Source organism: Scyliorhinus torazame, chromosome 19 (genome assembly GCF_047496885.1).
Source record: "Scyliorhinus torazame isolate Kashiwa2021f chromosome 19, sScyTor2.1, whole genome shotgun sequence".
Taxonomy (NCBI): domain Eukaryota; kingdom Metazoa; phylum Chordata; class Chondrichthyes; order Carcharhiniformes; family Scyliorhinidae; genus Scyliorhinus; species Scyliorhinus torazame.
In genome coordinates, this window is record NC_092725.1 from 84,072,895 (window position 1) to 84,090,250 (window position 17,356).

General features: G+C 48.1%; 1 protein-coding gene across 1 annotated transcript in view; it reads left to right on the top strand.

The window, feature by feature from the left end:
• The window catches only part of LOC140396264 (cystine/glutamate transporter-like), a 93,563-nt gene that overhangs the window by 41,818 nt on the left and 34,389 nt on the right, over positions 1 to 17,356 (top strand). The window contains exon 6 of the mRNA XM_072484631.1: positions 8,087 to 8,131. Within this exon, the coding sequence (XP_072340732.1) occupies positions 8,087 to 8,131 (45 nt within the window). The remainder of the gene's footprint in view (positions 1 to 8,086; positions 8,132 to 17,356) is intronic.

A 17,356-nucleotide genomic window follows, 5' to 3' on the forward strand; every position in this document is an offset into this window, starting at 1 on the left:
GTGCGAGGGGATACGTGTCGAGCTGCGTGTACCAATTGATGGCCTGACTGTAGTCAACGACCATCCTGTTTTTCTCCCCCATTTTCACCACTACCACTTGGGCTCTCCAGGGGTTGTTGCTGGCCTCGATGATACCTTCGCGCAGCATCCGCTGGACCTCAGACCTGTTGAAGGTCCTGTCCTGGGCGCTGTACCGTGTGCTCCTGGTGGCGAAGGGGTTGCAATCCGGGGTGAGGTTTGCAAACAGAGAAGGCGGGTCCACCTTAAGGGTCGCAAAGCCGCAAACAGTAAGGGGTTGTAGGGGCCTACCAAATTTCAGGGTTCGGCTCTGGAGGTTGCACTGGAAGTCCAGGCCAAGTAGCAAGGCAGCGCAGAGATTGGGGAGGACGTAGAGGCGGAAGCCGCTGAACTCTATGCACTGGATGGTGAGGGTGGCGAAGCAGTACCCCCGGATCGCCATGGAGTGGGATCCATAGGCCAGGGAGATTCTTTGGTTAATGGGGTGTACTGCGAGGGAGCAGCGCCTTACCGTATTGGGGTGGATGAAGCTCTCAGTGTTCCCGGAGTCCAGAAGGCAGGATATCTCATGCCCGTCGACCTTCATCTTTGTCGACGCGGTCGCGAGGTTGTGTGGTCGGAACTGGTCGATCATGCCGGAGACGCGGCTGGTCGTCGGCGGTTGCAGGCGATGAGCAGCCCGATGAGGTGCCCGACGGGCAGGGGTCCTGAGGCGGGGAAGATGACGGCACCCACGGGCCGCACGTGTCCTGAGGCAGGCAAGATGGCGGCGCCCTCGGGCTGCACGTGTTCTGGGGCAGGCAAGACTGCTCCGCCCATTGGTTGTGAGGCAAGCAAGATGGCGGCGTCCACGGACTGCATGTGTTGCGAGGGGAGCAAGATGGCGGCATCCACGGGCTGCTCGTGGTCTGAGGTGAGTAAGATGGCGGAGGCCACTGGCCACACGCAGGGTTGCAGGTACAATAGCGGCGATTGAGCAGGACTGGCACACTGCAGCGTGGGTGTTTTCTCTGTCCGCAGAAGTAGCACTTGGGTCCCCCGGGGTTGGTTGGCTGCTGCGAGGCGCAGGCGTGGGGTTGGCTGGAGGCGGTCGCTGATGGGGTCCACGATGGGGTGGCCGCTGGCGGGGTCCACGATGCCCAGGAGGGGTGAGCCGTGCGGTCGGGGGCATACGCCTGTACGTTGCGTGAGGCGACTGTGAGCGAGAGTGCTAGTTTCTTGGTCGCCGCCAGGTCAAGCGTAGGCCCTTCTAAGAGGCGCTGGCGGATGTAGGCCGACCCTATGCCCATAACGAACGTGTCTCTCATCAGCAGGTTAGAATGTTCAACGACCGAAACGGCCTGGTAATCGCAGTCTCTCACCAGGTCATGCAGAGCACGCCAGAAATCTTCCACAGACTCACCGGTGCCGCATGGACAGGAGGTGCCTGGCATAGAACTTGTTGGTCTGCTGAGCGTAATTCTCCTTCAGTAGCACCATGGCCTCTGTGTAGTTAGGCGCGTCCTGGATGAGGGGAAAGACATCGGAGCTCAGCCGCGTGTACAGAATCTGGAGCTTCTGTGCTTCTGGGATTGGGTCTGTCGCAGATACGATGAATGCTTCAAAGCAAGCTAGCCAATGTGTGAAGTCCTTTTTGGCGTTGTCTGCATGAGGATGCAGCTGCAGGCGATCCGGCTTGTTGCGGAGATCCATCTTTGTAAAATCTCTGTGTAATAAATTGATGCGCTATCAATTATGACAAGACGAGAGTAGAGAGCAATCGAGGCTTTATTACACAGAGATGTGTGGCCTCCTACAGCTGCTGCCGAAATGGCTGCAGCTCGGTGAGCACACATATTTATACTCTGCCTACTGGGCGGAGCCAGCAGGCAGGGATCTATCCCCGTACCTGTAGTACAGGGGCCTTACCGTAATACCCTCGTATGCAGTGCAGTATAATACAATATAATACAACAGTGGTAACTACCACACCCTTATGGTCTTTCCTTCCCACGTGCTCTGTTTCGTTTGCCTGGCCCACTTTAGGATTCTCTCCCGGTCTTGGAACCGGTGCAGCTTCGCAATAATTGTTCTGGGCTGGTCCCTGGCTTTGGGCTTGGATTGGAGCGACCTGTGCGCCCTGTCTATTTCCGGTGGGTTTGGGAATGACGAATGTGATATAAAATAGTTACTTAAGAGATATTAGTTACTGTAATGTAGAGATAGGCCAGTCTCATTCTGGTGAGTTCACAGACAAAGGATTTCAGAACGCATGGCAAAGCAAGGGGGAGGAGTGTCCAGCAAAGGAGGAGAAAAGGATGCTGGGTAATAGGGGGCCAGAGGAAGGGATGAGAAGTGAGCCAATCAGGATGTATGGCCAGGTCAGGAGGGGTATAGGATGACCTATGGGAATCGTGTATGTGAAACTTGATGCCATTTGAATGTATTTGCAGAAATCCCTTTGTCTCCTTCTTCATTCGTTTCCCGGGGTGTAGGAGACTAGCTGTGTCCTGTGCCTGTGTGAAATGAAACAGACTTGCAAGTCAAATAAAATAACTAATGCTGTACCTGCAAATCCATCTCGACTTTTATTGAGGCCAGACTGATGGGTAAAATATTTTGATTTGTCAGGAATACCTCCTTTCCCACTAGCTTGCCCATCATTTGGGTGATGTAGCCTGTTGGGTCTCTGCCCTCTATCCCCCCTGGCAGACTATTTTAATGTTCTTTTCCTGGTCCTCCACTTTCCCTCTTAGGCTCCCCTGGGCCGTTATTAATCTTTTGACCTCGGCTTCTAGGGTTATTACCCTGTCGCTCTGGTCCGAGGCGGCCATCTCCAACTCCAGAATCATTTTTATCTGCGCCTTCACTTCCCTTTCCAGGCCTTCGATGGTCTGCTGCATTTTGTGCGTCGGCTCCTTCATCATTGCTTGAAGCTCCGACCAGAGCGCCTCCTTTATGCTGGTCGCTGCGTCCTGCTCACGCTCCACTGCTTGGTCCGCCATCGTTTTCCCTTTCAGGCTCGCCTCCACCACGTCTTGTGGGGCCGCCTGCCTGCGAGTCCGCCGCTCTTGCGCCTTACCCTCGCTGCTGCTGCTGCTTGCGTCTCGCTGTCCCTTTACCTTGCTTTTTTTCTTTCCTCCAGCCATCTGTCTGTCTCTCTTTCTTTCCGCGCTTATGCACTATCAATTATGACGAGACGAGAGTAGAATGTACTCGAGGCTTTATTACACAGAGATGTGTGGCCTCCTACAGCAGCTGACAAAATGACTGCAGTTCGGAGAGCATACACATTTATATTCCGCCTACTGGGTGGAGCCAGCAGGCAGGGATCTACCCCCGTACCTGTAGTACAGGGGCCTTGCCGTAATACCCATATATACAATATAATACAACAGTGGTGACTCCCACACCCGCTGCTGTTCCTTACCCTGAGGTTGCTCTTACTTCCCCCGCTCCTCTGCTCTTGCTGGGTCTGTCTCAGGCTTCGGGTTTCCCTTTTTGTTTGTTTATGGGGGGGGGGGGGGGGAGGCGTTGTGGTTGGTTCCCTTCCTCCCTTCCTCTCTTTCCTTGTTTGTTTGTTTGTTTCTTTCTTTACTTTTATTTTCCCCCGTCTTCTCTTTTTTCCCCCCTTCCTTCTCACTTCTCAGGAGGGTTTGGGAGAGAAGTTTCCAGGTGCAGACGGGAGTCTCTCTCTGTCTCGCCGCTCACCACGTGGTCGCCGCTGGTCCCGTTGGGGGGGGGGGATTCTTTCTCTCTCCTGGCCTTTGGCTATGCTCCCGAGCGCTTGTGTCTCTGGCTTCGCTGTCCGAGCTTGCCGCTTCTCTTCTGCCGCCCACGCTCTGCTATGCGGGCTGGGGGGGTGCTCGGTCGGACAGGCTCGCGCTCTTAGGGCTAGTTCTGTTCGGGGACGTGACTCTCCTCGGCCGCTGCTGAGCCTCCGGCTCCGGTTTCTCCCGCACCTTTAAAAAAAAATCTCTCCGGCTCCTCTCGCACACTTATTTCTCCCACAGGCCTCGGCTTACCGTCGGTCATACCTTCGGGTGAGCGTTGAGTGGGTTCTTTCTTCTATAAAAAAAACAAGATTAAAAGCACCCCCGGGAATAGAGAAACAAAAAACCCCCCTGAAAGTTTAGTCCCTTAGCGGGAGCTGCCTGTGCTCGTCTTCCCCCTACAGAGCTCCACCGGAAGTCCTTATTAGCGTTTTCTGAGGATGCAACATCCAGTGTGGAGAAAGGGGAACCAATAGATTAATTCTGAGCTAGTAATTGAGTTACACATACCATATTCAGTTTGCCTCAGATAGACATAATGGATACCAAAGCGCTACATTGAAGAAGAGCAAAATCCTTGGTGTCCTGACCAATATTTAACAACATCACAAAAACAATTTATTTGGTAATTTTCACATTGCTGTTTGCGGGAGCTTGCTGTGCACTAATTGGCTTTCCTACAACAGTGATTACAGTTCAAAGTAGTTTATTGCTGGCTGCAAAGTGAATTGGGACACCTCGAGGTCACGAAAAGTTCTATATAAATGCAAGTCTTTCTTTTGTTGTTTCTAATCACCAATGTGGGCACCGTTTGAATTGAGATTGCAGTAGCTGAGCACACAAGCCTTTTGACGAAAGATTTGAAATGAGTCCAAATTAGTTGAGGCAGTTTTGACTGAGCAACCAGACATAATTTGCTGACAGTAAAAGCAAAGTTCATGACTGATTCTGTTTAAATGCAAGCGTCAAATATTCTTGAACATTTGTAGTCACTCATTACTGTAAAATCCTAACAGATTTTTAAGAACTATTAACAAAAGGCGATAATCAGAAATGGTGAAATCTCCGGCTGGAAAGTACTTATTGCTTTTTTTACAAAAAATGGTGCTAAAAAAAATTCAAGAATATCCTGTCAATTAAGAAATTTATGCCACCAGTGTATTCTTGATGTTGGGTAACCTCTGCTATAATCTTTGGTCAGGAACTAGTCCTCTCTTAGGTAAGTCTTCACCATGTTCTGTCTGGTGAACAATGATAGCGATTGATAACTTGTCCACATATTAAATAATAAAAAACACTACCCCAATCCGGTCAGAACCAGATTCAATCACATTCTGAAAGGTAAAATGATAGTGTACTAGCCCATTACATGTGTGAGATGTAATGCTTTCAGCTGTCGTAAATCCTGTTGGATCATTGGGGAGGAATTTCTGAAACGTGTTCAGGAGAATATGCTTAACTGTGTGTCCTCTGATCAACTAGGAAGGAGGCATCACTGAATCTGGTTCAGGTGAATGAGATGAACGAAATATGAGAGAATATACAGTGCAGAAGGAGGCCATTCAGCCCATCAAGTCTGCACCAGCTCCCGGAAAGTGCACCCTACTTAAGCCCACACCTCCACACTATCCCCATAACCCAGTAACTCCACCTAACCTTTTTGGACACTTAAGGGCAGTTTAGCCTGCACATCTTTAGACTGTGGGAGGAAACCGGTGCACCTGGAGGAAATCCACACAGACACGGAGAGAACGTGCAGACTCCGCACAGACAGTGACCCAAGTCGGGACTCGAACCTTGGAGCCTGGAGCTGTGAAGCAACAGTGCTAACCACTATGCTACCTTGCAGTGGTCATCATACCATAAGGATAGATTAGTAATGGAGAAAAGCAAAGAATAATGTAAGATAACATTTCTAAATTGGAAGAGGTCTAATTTCAATAAGATGAGAGGGGATCTAACCAGGATAAAGTGTAACAGAGATTCAGTGGAAAAACTGTAACTGAACAATGGGTGAACATTAAGGAAGAGATGCTTCAAGTACACGGTAGTTATAATCCAACAACAGGGAAAGGTAGGGTAACTGGAATTTCCTCCCTAACCTCTCTGCCTCTGTACCTCACTTTCCTCCGTTAAGCAATTATTGTAAACCTACCGCTTTAACCAAGGTTTTGATCACCTGGCCTAGTATCTCCTTGTGTGGTTTGATGTCATATCTTGATTTACAATGCTCCGTGAAGCACCTTGGGACATTTCATGATGTTAAAGGTGCTATATAAATGTAAGTTTTTGTTGTGGTGTTTGAATTAAAGCTAGGATTCCGATGAAGAAACAAAACAGAGGGTGTATGACGCATGTCAGTCAAATTGTACAAGCAGGCAGGGGTTGGCTAAATACCATAGTTGAGAGGGGAAGTGAAGAGAAAAATAAGACAGGCAACGGGAGAATATGCAAATATAAAGACAGTTAACATGAGGGATTTGAAAATCCTGGACTTATAAATAAATAATAATATGTAAGGGATAGGGTGGGCCGATTAGGAATAATGAAGATGGTATATGCTGAGAGGTGCAAGGCAAGGCTAGTTTACTTAATGAGTACCTTGTGTTGGTATTTACTGAGGAAGAGGGTGTTGACAAAATATTGTTAAAAGCGGAAATGGTAAAGAGGACAAATGGGATGGAAATTGATGGCAGGATGTATTAGAAAGGATGGCTATGCTTAGAGTAGATAAGTTGACTTATTGGGACGGCTTGCATCCCATGTTGCTAAGGGAAGTGGCAGTTGAGATACGGAAAGGACTTGCCATAATCATTCAACATTTGCTAGGCACAGGTACCAGTTGATTGGAAAATGGCACAAATGACCCCCTTGTTCAAGAAAGCAAATGGTATGTTGGCCTTTATTGCAAGGGGATTGGAGTGCAGGAATAAAGAAATCTGGTTACCTTGTTACACTTTCACATGGCTTTGGTGAGGCCACATCTGGAATACTGTGTGCAGTTTAAGGATGCCTATATTTACATTGCAGGCAGTACAGTAAAGGTTCAGTTTAGAAGAATGAGAAGTAATCTAATTGAAGCATGCGCAAGGTTATGAAGGACCTTGACAGGGTAGATTCTGACAGGTTGTTCCCATGAGTTCGGGAATCTAAAACTAGGCAGTACAGTTTCAGGATAAGGGGCTGATCATTTAAGATCACTAAGCTTTGTGAATCTTGGGAATTCTCCACCCGAGGAGATTGTGAGTGCACCTGCATGAATATATTTAAGGCTGGGATAGACAAAGGTTTGGTCTCACAGGGAATCAAGGGATATGGGAAGTGAGTGGGAGCGTGCAGATGAAGCCAAAGATCAGCCATGATCATACTGAATGGTGCAAAAGGCTCAATTAACCATATGGTCTTCTCCTGCTTCTATTTCTTATGTTCTTAAGAAAGGGTGTAAGGACAGTTCTATTAGCAACAGGCTGGTAACTTTAAGATCAGTGGTGGGTAAGGTTTTACAAGAAGAAAAACAAAAATTAACAGGTACTTGGAGAATTTTGAGTTCATTCAGGAGAGCCAGCATAGATTTGTGAAAGGTAAATCATGTTTTACTAATTGAATTGAATTTTATGATGAAGTAACAGATGAAGGGAATACAGTGGACATTGTCTATCTGGACTTTAATTTGCCCTTGGATCTATTGAGGTCCATAAGTGGCAAGTTAATATATTTTACCCGCAGAGCCCACACCAGTTGGGAAGCCAGACTACGAGACCGTATTAAATGACTCCAAGAAATGGTGACACAAAACTTTCTGAGACGGGCATCGATCCCAGAATAATTGCCTATCCTGTATAAAGCTGGCCAATAGTGCAAGATTTTTCTATCATCCTGGACGTCCTATGCATTCTTTAGTGAGCAGTTTACAGCAGTGGTGGACAACTGTTAATCTCGGGCCATACTAACCCACACATGGCTAGGAATCACAACACAAGTTCAATTTGTAAGAGATTCATTGTGCTTATAGAAACTCTCGCCAAGCCAGATAAACAATTCAAAACTGTTCGAGACAAGCCTAAACTATAACCATTCATGTGTACTACCAGTTGAAATGAGTACAATTGGTATGTGTGAACAAGTAAAACGTGTATGAACAGATAGTGTGAGGGGCGTGTGAGTGATGTGTGTTAACTCAGTAAAGAATATGCGATTGATGTGTTTGTCAATAGCTGAAGGGTACTAAACTGTTGTGTTTATGGCGAGATGTAATAATTGTATGCTAATGCTTCTTAAATTGAAAATTGCAATCAATTCTGAATTTCTGCTTTTAGGTTTTATATGAACTTTGTTACAGAGGAGATAATTAACCCAGAAAGGTATGTGTTGCAATTGTATCAAAACTAAGAGCAAATACATAATTCTATAATTCTTCCATCCGACGTCCATGGGTTTAAACCACACACCAGCATTTAATCTCTCACATTTAAACCCAATGATCTTTCAGGAAAGAAGCGTTAAGCCAAGGTTCAGCCTGACTATTTAGGTGAGTACAGAAGACCCCATGGCATTATTGGAAGAGAAGCTAGGGATTTCTCTCAGAGTCATGGCTAACATTTGCCCTCAATTAAATATCATGAAAAGCAAATTTATCTAACTTACTTATTTTGTCTGTGGGGGTTTGTTGAGAATAGAGTGGCTATGGGCCCTGACAACACCCCAACAGCAGTACTGAAGATTTATGTTCCAGAACCAGTCGTGACCCGGCCAAATTGTTTCAGTACAACTACAACATTGTTATCTACCTGACAGATTTTACATGGTGCAACTATAAAAAAATTTATTCAATGTACATAAGAGCCGAAATGGAAGTAAGGTGAGAATGGCTGCCCTTTTACATTAACGCGACATTTGACTGAGTGGGGGTTCAAGGAGCCCTAGCAAAATTGAAGTCAATGGGAATCAGTGTGGTGGGGGGAGAATTCTCTGCTGATTGGAATCATGGGCGGGATTCTCCACAATCGGCGCGATGTCCACCGACTGGCGCCAAAAGCGGCGCGAATCAGTCCGGCATCGCGCCGCCTCAAAGGTGCAGAATCCTCCGCATCTTGAGGGGCCGAGCCCTCACCTTGAGGGGCTAGGCCCGCGCCGGACTGATTTCCGCCCCGCCCACTGGCGGGAAAGGCCTTTGGTGCCCCGCCAGCTGGCGCAAAACTGACTTTGCCGTGCGGCGCATGCGCGGGAGCGTCAGCGGCCGCTCACTGCATCCCCGCGCATGCGCAGTGGTAGGGGTCTCTTCCGCCTCCGCCATAGTGGAGACCATGAAAAGACCAATAAGAGTGCCCCCACGGCACAGGCCTACCCGCGGATCGGTGGACCCCGACCGCGGGCCAGGCCACCGTGGGGGGCACCCCCCGGGGCCAGATCGCACCCCCCAGGACCCTGGAGCCCGCCCGCGCCGCCTTGTCCCGAGGTGGTTTGATTCTTGCCGGCGGGACAGCGGCGGGACTTCGGCCCATCGCGGGCCGGAGAATCGCCGGGGGGGGGGCCCGCCAACCGGCGCGACGCGATTCCCACCCCCGCCGAATATCCGGTGCCGGAGAATTCAGCAACCGGCGGGGGCGGGATTCACGCCAGCCCCCGGCGATTCTCCGACTCGGCGGGGGGTCGGAGAATCCCGCCCCATATACCTACCATAGAAGAGGGGCCCAGATTTTTCAGATGACCGTGGTTTCCTGTCATAGTGAGTGAGTAGATTGCCACTGATAAGGCTGAATCGCTGCCATCTAACACCCCAAAATAGTGTTAATTGACTGAGGATGGGACTTCCGCCTTTCATTCTGGAGGTATTCCACCTCAGAGAGCTTCCAGCCAATCGGGCAGCTCTCGAATGCCGGAAGCTGCAGTGGACAGGACTGGGACTGCAAGCAGTCCCCAGAGTCTAAGTGGAGAGGTGTGGCGTAGCGGTATTGTCACTGGATTTGTAATCCAGAGAGCTAGAGTTATGGTCTGCACACCTGGGTCGAATCTCACCATGCCATTTGAATTCAATTAAAAAGCCTGGAATTAAAAGTTTAATGATGGCCATGAAACAATTATCGATACTGGTAAAAATGCAACTGGCTCACCAATGCCCTTTAGGGAAGGAAATCTGCCACCCTTATCTGGTCTGGCCTACGTGTGACTCCAGGCGCACAGCAATGTGGTTGACTCTTAAATCTCCTCTGAAATAGCAAACCTCCCAGTTCAGGCAATTAGGTGTGGACAATAAATGCTTGCTCAGCAAGCGAGACCCACATCCCCTGAATACATTTTTTAAAACAACCCCCCACCCCCACCCCCACCCCCACCCCCACCCCCACCCCCACCCCCACCCCCACCACCACCACCACCACCACCACCACCACCACCACCACCCCAAACCCCTCCCGCTAGAGTGAAAATTAGGGCTGAGTGGAAAGTGGCCCTTTAGTGGTTATTAATTGGCAACAAAGGCCTCAATTGAGACAAGTGCAGGGACACCAGCCTAGGCTTTTCCCATCTCACCATAATATTGCAGGAGTTTAGGGTGGGGGAGAGGCCACGCAAGTTTTAAAGCCACCCTCACCAACAAACCTGTCAGCGAGGAAACGTAAAATTCTGCCCAAGGTGATAAATCATCTCACTGCCAGGACATCACTGCAGGAATCCCTCAGGATAGTGTCCTAGGTCTATGGGCTGCTTCATTAATGACCTTCCCTCCATCCTAAGATCAAAAGTGGGGGATGTTTGCTGATGATTGTGCCTCCTGGCTCCCCAAAGCATATCCACCATCCACAAGGCACACGTCAGGAGCGTGATGAAATAACCTGCACTCCTTGGATGAGTGCAACTCCAACAACACTCAAAAAGCTCAATACCATCCAGGACAAAGCAGCCCGCTAGATTGGCACCCAATCCACTACTTTAAACAGTAACCTCCTCCATCAGTGCCACACGGTGGCAGCAGTGATACCATATGTACAAGATGCACTGCAGCAACTTGTCTTCAATGGCACCTTCCAAACCCGTGGCCTCTACCACTAAGGGCAGCAGATACATGGGAAAATCATTATCTGCAAAATCCCCTCCATGCCACGCACAACACTCTGACTTGGAAATATATCAGTTCCTTCACTGTCATTAGGTCAAAATCCTGGAATTCTCTCCCTAACAGCACTGTGGGTGATATACACACACCACTGTGTATGTCTGCAGTGGTTCAAAAAAGCAATTCACCTTCTCAAGGGCAAAATGTGATGGGAAACAAATGCTGATTTTGGTAATAAAGCTCACATCCCATGAACGAATAAAAAAAACTGATTGCCACGCATTTGCCGAATAGCAAGAGAGGTTACAATGTCTGGGACATCCTGAGATAATGAAACATGCTACATAAATGTAATGGTTTCTCTCTTTATTCTTAAACGTTGTCAATAAGACTCCTGGGCCAGTAGTTAACACAGGTTCATAACTGTACGAAATCAGGCCTAAATATTGCTGAGCAAGATTATAAACCTAAGATCCTAACACCAGAACGGGAATCACCGGGCCGCATTAAAGGGAACAGCCATCGAGAATAAATGTTTCCCTAATTTCTTTTGATAGAAATCATAGGACAGAACAATGTAAATCACATTAAAGTAATCATGTTGGGAAACATGACATTAATAGAATGAAGAATAAAGAACAAAGAAAAGTACAGCACAGGAACAGGCCCTTCGGCCCTCCAAGTCTGCACCGACCATGCTGCCCGTGTAAAGTAAAATCTTCTACACTTCTTTGGTCCGTATCCCTCTATTCCCATCCTATTCATGTATTTGTCAAGATGCCCTTTAAACGTCACTATTGTCCCTGCTTCTACCACCTCCTCCGGCAGCGAGTTCCAGGCACCCACTACCCTCTGCGTAAAAAAACTTGTCTCGTACATCTCCTCTAAACCTTGCCCCTTGCACCTTAGACCTAAGCTCCCGAGCAATTGACCCCTCTACCCTGGGAAAAAGTCTCTGACTATCCACTCTGTCTATGCCCCTCATAATTTTGTAGACCTCTATCAGGTCGCCGCTCAACCTCCGTTGTTCCAGTGAGAACAAACCGAGTTTATTCAACCTCTCATCATAGCTAATGCCCTCCATACAGGCAACATCCTGTTAAATCTCTTCTGCACCCTCTCTAAAGCATCCACATCCTTCTGGTAGTGTGGCGACCAGAATTGAACTTCAAGTGTGGCCGAACTAAGGTTCTATACAGCTGCAACATGACTTGCCAAATTTTATACTCAATGCTCCGGCCAATGAAGGCAAGCATGCCGTATGCCTTCTTGACCACCTTCTCCACCTGTGTTGTCCCTTTCAGTGACCTGCGGACCTGTACACCTAGATCTCTCCAACTGAGGGTTCTACCATTCACTGTATATTCCCTATCTGTATTTGACCTTCCAAAATGCATTACCTCACATTTGTCCGGATTAAACTCCATCTGCCATCTCTCCACCCAAGTCTCCAAACAATCTAAGTCCTGCTGTATCCTCTGACAGTCCTCATCGCTATCCGCAATTCCACCAACCTGTGTGTCGTCCGCAAACTTACTAATCAGACCAGTTACATTTTCATCCAAATCATTTATATATACTACGAACAGCAAAGGTCCCAGCACTGATCCCTGCGGAACACCACTAGTCACAGCCCTCCAATCAGAAAAGCATCCTTCCATTGCTACTCTCTGCCTTCTATGACTTAGCCAGTTCTGTATCCATCTTGCCAGCTCACCTCTCATCTCGTGTGACTTCACCTTTTGTACTAGTCTACCATGAGGGACCTTGTCAAAGGCCTTACTGAAGTCCATATAGACAACATCCACTGCCATACCTGCATCAATCATCTTTGTGATATCCTCGAAAAACTCTATCAAGTTAGTAAAACACGACCTCCCCTTCACAAAACAGTGCTGCCTCTCGCTAATACGTCCACTTGCTTCAAAATGGGAGTAGATCCTGTCTCAAAGAATTCTCTCCAGTAATTTCCCTACCACTGATGTAAGGGTCACTGGCCTGTAGTTCCCTGGAATACCCTTGCTACCCTTCTTAAACAAAGGAACAACATTGGCTATTCTCCAGTCCTCCGGGACATCACCTAAAGACAGTGAGGATCCAAAGGTTTCTGTCAAGGCCTCAGCAATTTCGTCTCTTGCCTCCTTCAGTATTCTGGGGTAGATCCCATCAAGCCCTGGGGTCTTATCCACCTTAATATTTTTCAAGACTCCCAACACATCGTCTTTTTGGATCTCAATGTGACCCAGGGTATCTACACTCCCTTCTCCAGACTCAACACCACCAATTCCTTCGCTCTGGTGAATACTGATGCAAAGTATTCATTTAGTACCTCGCCCATTTCCTCTGGCTCCACACATAGACTTCCTCCCCTGTGCTTCAGTGGGCTAACCCTTTCCCTGGCTACCCTCATGTTTTTTATGTACGTGTAAAAAGCCTTGGGATTTTCCTTAACCGTATTTGCCAATGACTTTTCATGACCCCTTTTAGCCCTCGTGAGTCCTTGCTTAAGTTCCTTCATACTTTCCTTATATTCCACAGGCTTCGTCTGTTCCCAGCCTTCTAGCCCTGACAAATGCCTCCTTTCTCTTTTTGACAAGGCCTACAATATCTCTCGTTATCCAAGGTTCCCAAAATTTGACATATTTATCCTTCTTGCTCACAGGAACATGCCGGTCCTGACATTTGAAAGCCTCCCACATGTCAGATGTTGATTTACCCTCAAACATCCGCCCCAATCTAGGTTCTTCAGTTCCCGTCTAATATTGTTATAATTAGCCTTCCCCCAGTTTAGCACATTCACCCTTGGATATTCTTATCCTTGTTCACCAGCACTTTAAAACTTACTGAATTGTGGTCACTGTTCCCGAAATGCTCCCCTACTGCAACTTCTACCATCTGGCTGGGCTCATTCCCCAATACCAGGTTCAGTACAGCCCCTTCCCTAGTTGGACTATCTACATATCGTGTTAAGAAGCCCCCCTGGATGCTCCTTACAAACCCTGCGCCGTCCAAGCCCCTAGCTCTAAGTGAGTCCCAGTCAATATTGGGGAACTTAAAGTCTCCTATCACAACAACCCTGTTGCTTTTACTCCTTTCCAAAATCTGTCTGCCTATCTGCTCCTCTATCTCCTACTGGCTGTTGGGAGGCCTGTAGTAAACCCCCAACATTGTGACTGCACCCTTCTTATTCCTGATCTCTACCCACATAGCCTAGCTGCCCTCTGAGGTGTCCTCCCGCAGTACAGCTATGATATTCTCCCTAACCAGTAGCGCAACTCCTCCAACCCTTTTACATCCCCCTCTATCCCGCCTGAAACATCTAAATCCTGGAATGTTTAGCTACCAATCCTGTCCTTCCCTCAACCAGGTCTCTGTAATGGCAACAACATCATAGTTCCAAGTACTAATCCAAGCTCTAACTTCATCTGCCTTACCTGTTATACTTCTTGCATTAAAACATATGCACTTCAGGCTACCAGTCCAGTTGTTTTCAGCAACATCTCCCTGTCTGCTCTTCCTCAGAGCCATACTGGCCCTATTCCCTAGTTCTCCCTCAATTCTTTCACCTTCTGACCTATTGGTCCGGTACCCACACCCCTGCCATACTAGTTTAAACCCTCCCGTGCGACACTAGCAAACCTCGCGGCCAGGATATTTATGCCTTTCCCGTTTAGATGCAACCCATCCTTCTTATGCAGGTCACACCTGCCCCGGAAGAGCTCCCAGTGGTCGTGATAACTGAAACCCTCCCTCCTACACCAGCTGTTTAGCCAAGTATTTAGCTGCTCTATCTTCCTATTTCTAGCCCCACTGGCACGTGGCACAGGGAGGAATCACGAGATTACAACCCTTGAGGTCCTGTCTTTTGACTTTCTGCCCAGCTCCCTGAACTCCTGCTGCAGGAACCCATCTCCCTTCCTGCCTATGTCGTTAGTACCAATATGTACCATGACCTCTGCCTGTTTGCCCTCCCCATTCAAGATGTCCGCTACCCGTTCTGAGACATCCTGGACCCTGGCACCTGTAGCCATCTGGGATGGCCACGTCCCAATTACAAAATGGACACCTGCAAAGAATGCAGGGAAAATTGGACAATACTAAGAAACAAGCAGTCGCAAGCTCTGTCTGTTGATTAGAACCTTAAACGCTCAGACAGGACAGAAACTACCAAACGATATACATACTAATGAGCCATCTCCAGGGGACAAAAGGGAAATATTTAGGTACACAATGTTAGGACCGACTCCCCGGCACCAGGAGAAGCTAAGACAAAGCAGACTGACATTCACCAGGACACGCCCAGCGATCAGGGAACCACCCCTCTATTGGAGGAAAATCGATACAACTGATTGAGAAAGACCCAATTAGTTGAGGCCAAGTTCCAGGCCCGCCCAAAAGAGCACGAAGCTCTTTTCAGTATAAGAGGTATCACCCAAGGGAGAATCTTCCTCCTTTGGCTTTGGCTCTCACCGAAGAGAGAGACCAGCCTAGCAGCTGCATCAGACCAAGTAAGTCCCAAGTCAACGCACGCTACGAGATAGACGCTCCTAGTTGCTACCCTGTAAACAGCTCAACCCAGCAGCCTCAGAACCGAGCAACGGCCATTGTTCCTCTGACTGAGTGGGCGCCCAACGCTAAGTATAGGCTTCAGTAATAGCGGTAGTTTAGTTTGTAGAGTTTATGCATGAGTAGATTTGACTGTGTGTAAATAAATGAGCATTGCTTTTGAACTTACTAACTGGTGTATCGAGTCATTGATCAGTATTCGGTTCTGAACGTTGTGGCGGTGGCGAAAGATACCTGGCGACTCTTGAGCAAACGTGATTAAATAGAGCCAAATTAAGAGCGAACCAAAAGTTAGCACCATTCAATGGCGACTCCGGGAGGTCTCGACTTAGAAGTGGCCTAACCACTCCGAGAGAACCCAAAATTTGAATTGAGAATCCAATTGGGAACAGAAAAACCACAAGCGTCAAAACAATACTGATCAAGCCTCTGAGATTCGGAAGTGTGTTAATGCATGCGTACTAACAGCGATATAAGGTAAGAGATTTTGTTGCGGAAAACTGTCGGGAGATTTGTAGGCCGGAAATTAGCGTAAGCCGTACCTGTGTTACATCACCGCTTTATCACCCCCTGTTCCAAATTCAGTAGAGATCCTAGTAGAGAAAATGACAATGAAGGCAATGGAACACCTTATGAACCCCCAGGAATTCGAGGTCGCAACGACCAGCAGTAGAGTAGGACAGTGTCCCGTTTGGGAATATGAGATCAGGAAATATCTCAAAGGGAAAGGATGGCCCCTTTGGAGTGAATTCTGTAATAATGAGGAAACAGGACCCAGGAGTATAGGACATACTTGGTGGGAGAACCTGCCAGAGATCCACAAGAAGAGCTTGGGAAAAGCTCGCAAGCCGATGGCAATCGTGTCCTGTTTGGCACAATTGCGAGGCACAGAGGAGGTCGTTAGGACGCTCCGTAGAGAGATAGAGGAGAGAGACAGAACCAGTGAGGTAGACGTGCGTGAGGTAGAGAAAGAGAATCGAGATCTGAAAGAGTAGTTAGCAGCAAGGGACAGAGAGGTGGGTGATGCCAAGAGGGCACATCAGTCTTGTCTCACGCATTTGAACAGTTTTCAGACACAATACGATAAGGCCTACCAGGAACACGGAATGTGCGGTCTTGGTAAGACAAGAAACAGAACAGCAAGTTGAGAAATTGCAGAAACAATGCAACGGTTTAAATGCAGCCCTACGAGCACGCCATACTTCCATGACGGAACAAAGGTAGAGCTCAGTCGACCATGCAAAGTGCCGGATACAAATTGCAGAATTGCAATCTCTGCTGCCCGTGCAAAATGGATTTCAGAGTACATTCGGACCCCAATTAGATCAAGAAAACGGCCCCGATTGGCAGGAATTGAACGAGACTGCCCATAGATACGTACATGGGACATGTATGCAGAAAAAATCCCAGAAAAGGAAGGCGCCCCAACCCCCAACCGAACAGGCAGAACACACCCTCATGAATCCTGTGACCACACACCACAGGATTCATGCGAAAGTCAGACAACAGACAACCATGTACGGCCTGGACAAAAAGGAGCAAGTGAAGCTCACAGTTTTAAGCCTCGACCCTTCAGTCGTAGCAGCCCTTCCCGACCCACAGAATGTAGGAGGAGGCACACTCCAAGAGATGCACACAGCGATCCTTGATGTGATCGGCTTTAACAGAGGAGACCCCGTAGAAGGCCTAAATAAGTGTAGGCAAAAGAAGACAGAGCACCCCACAGCGTTTGCTGGACGTTTGTGGATTCACTTTACCGCAGTTTTTGGAGAGTTAGCCCGTGCCCATTTGTCCCCAGATAATATGGCAAAATGGACCCGAATTCTAGTCTCCCACGCCACAGAAGCAGGACGAAAAGCTTGTGAAAATTATGATCCCTCAGATGAGGCCCACAATGAAAACTGGGTCCCGCGCTTGGGAGCAATCAATTGCAGGCAAAACCGCATTTATAACACCCGATGAAGAGCAG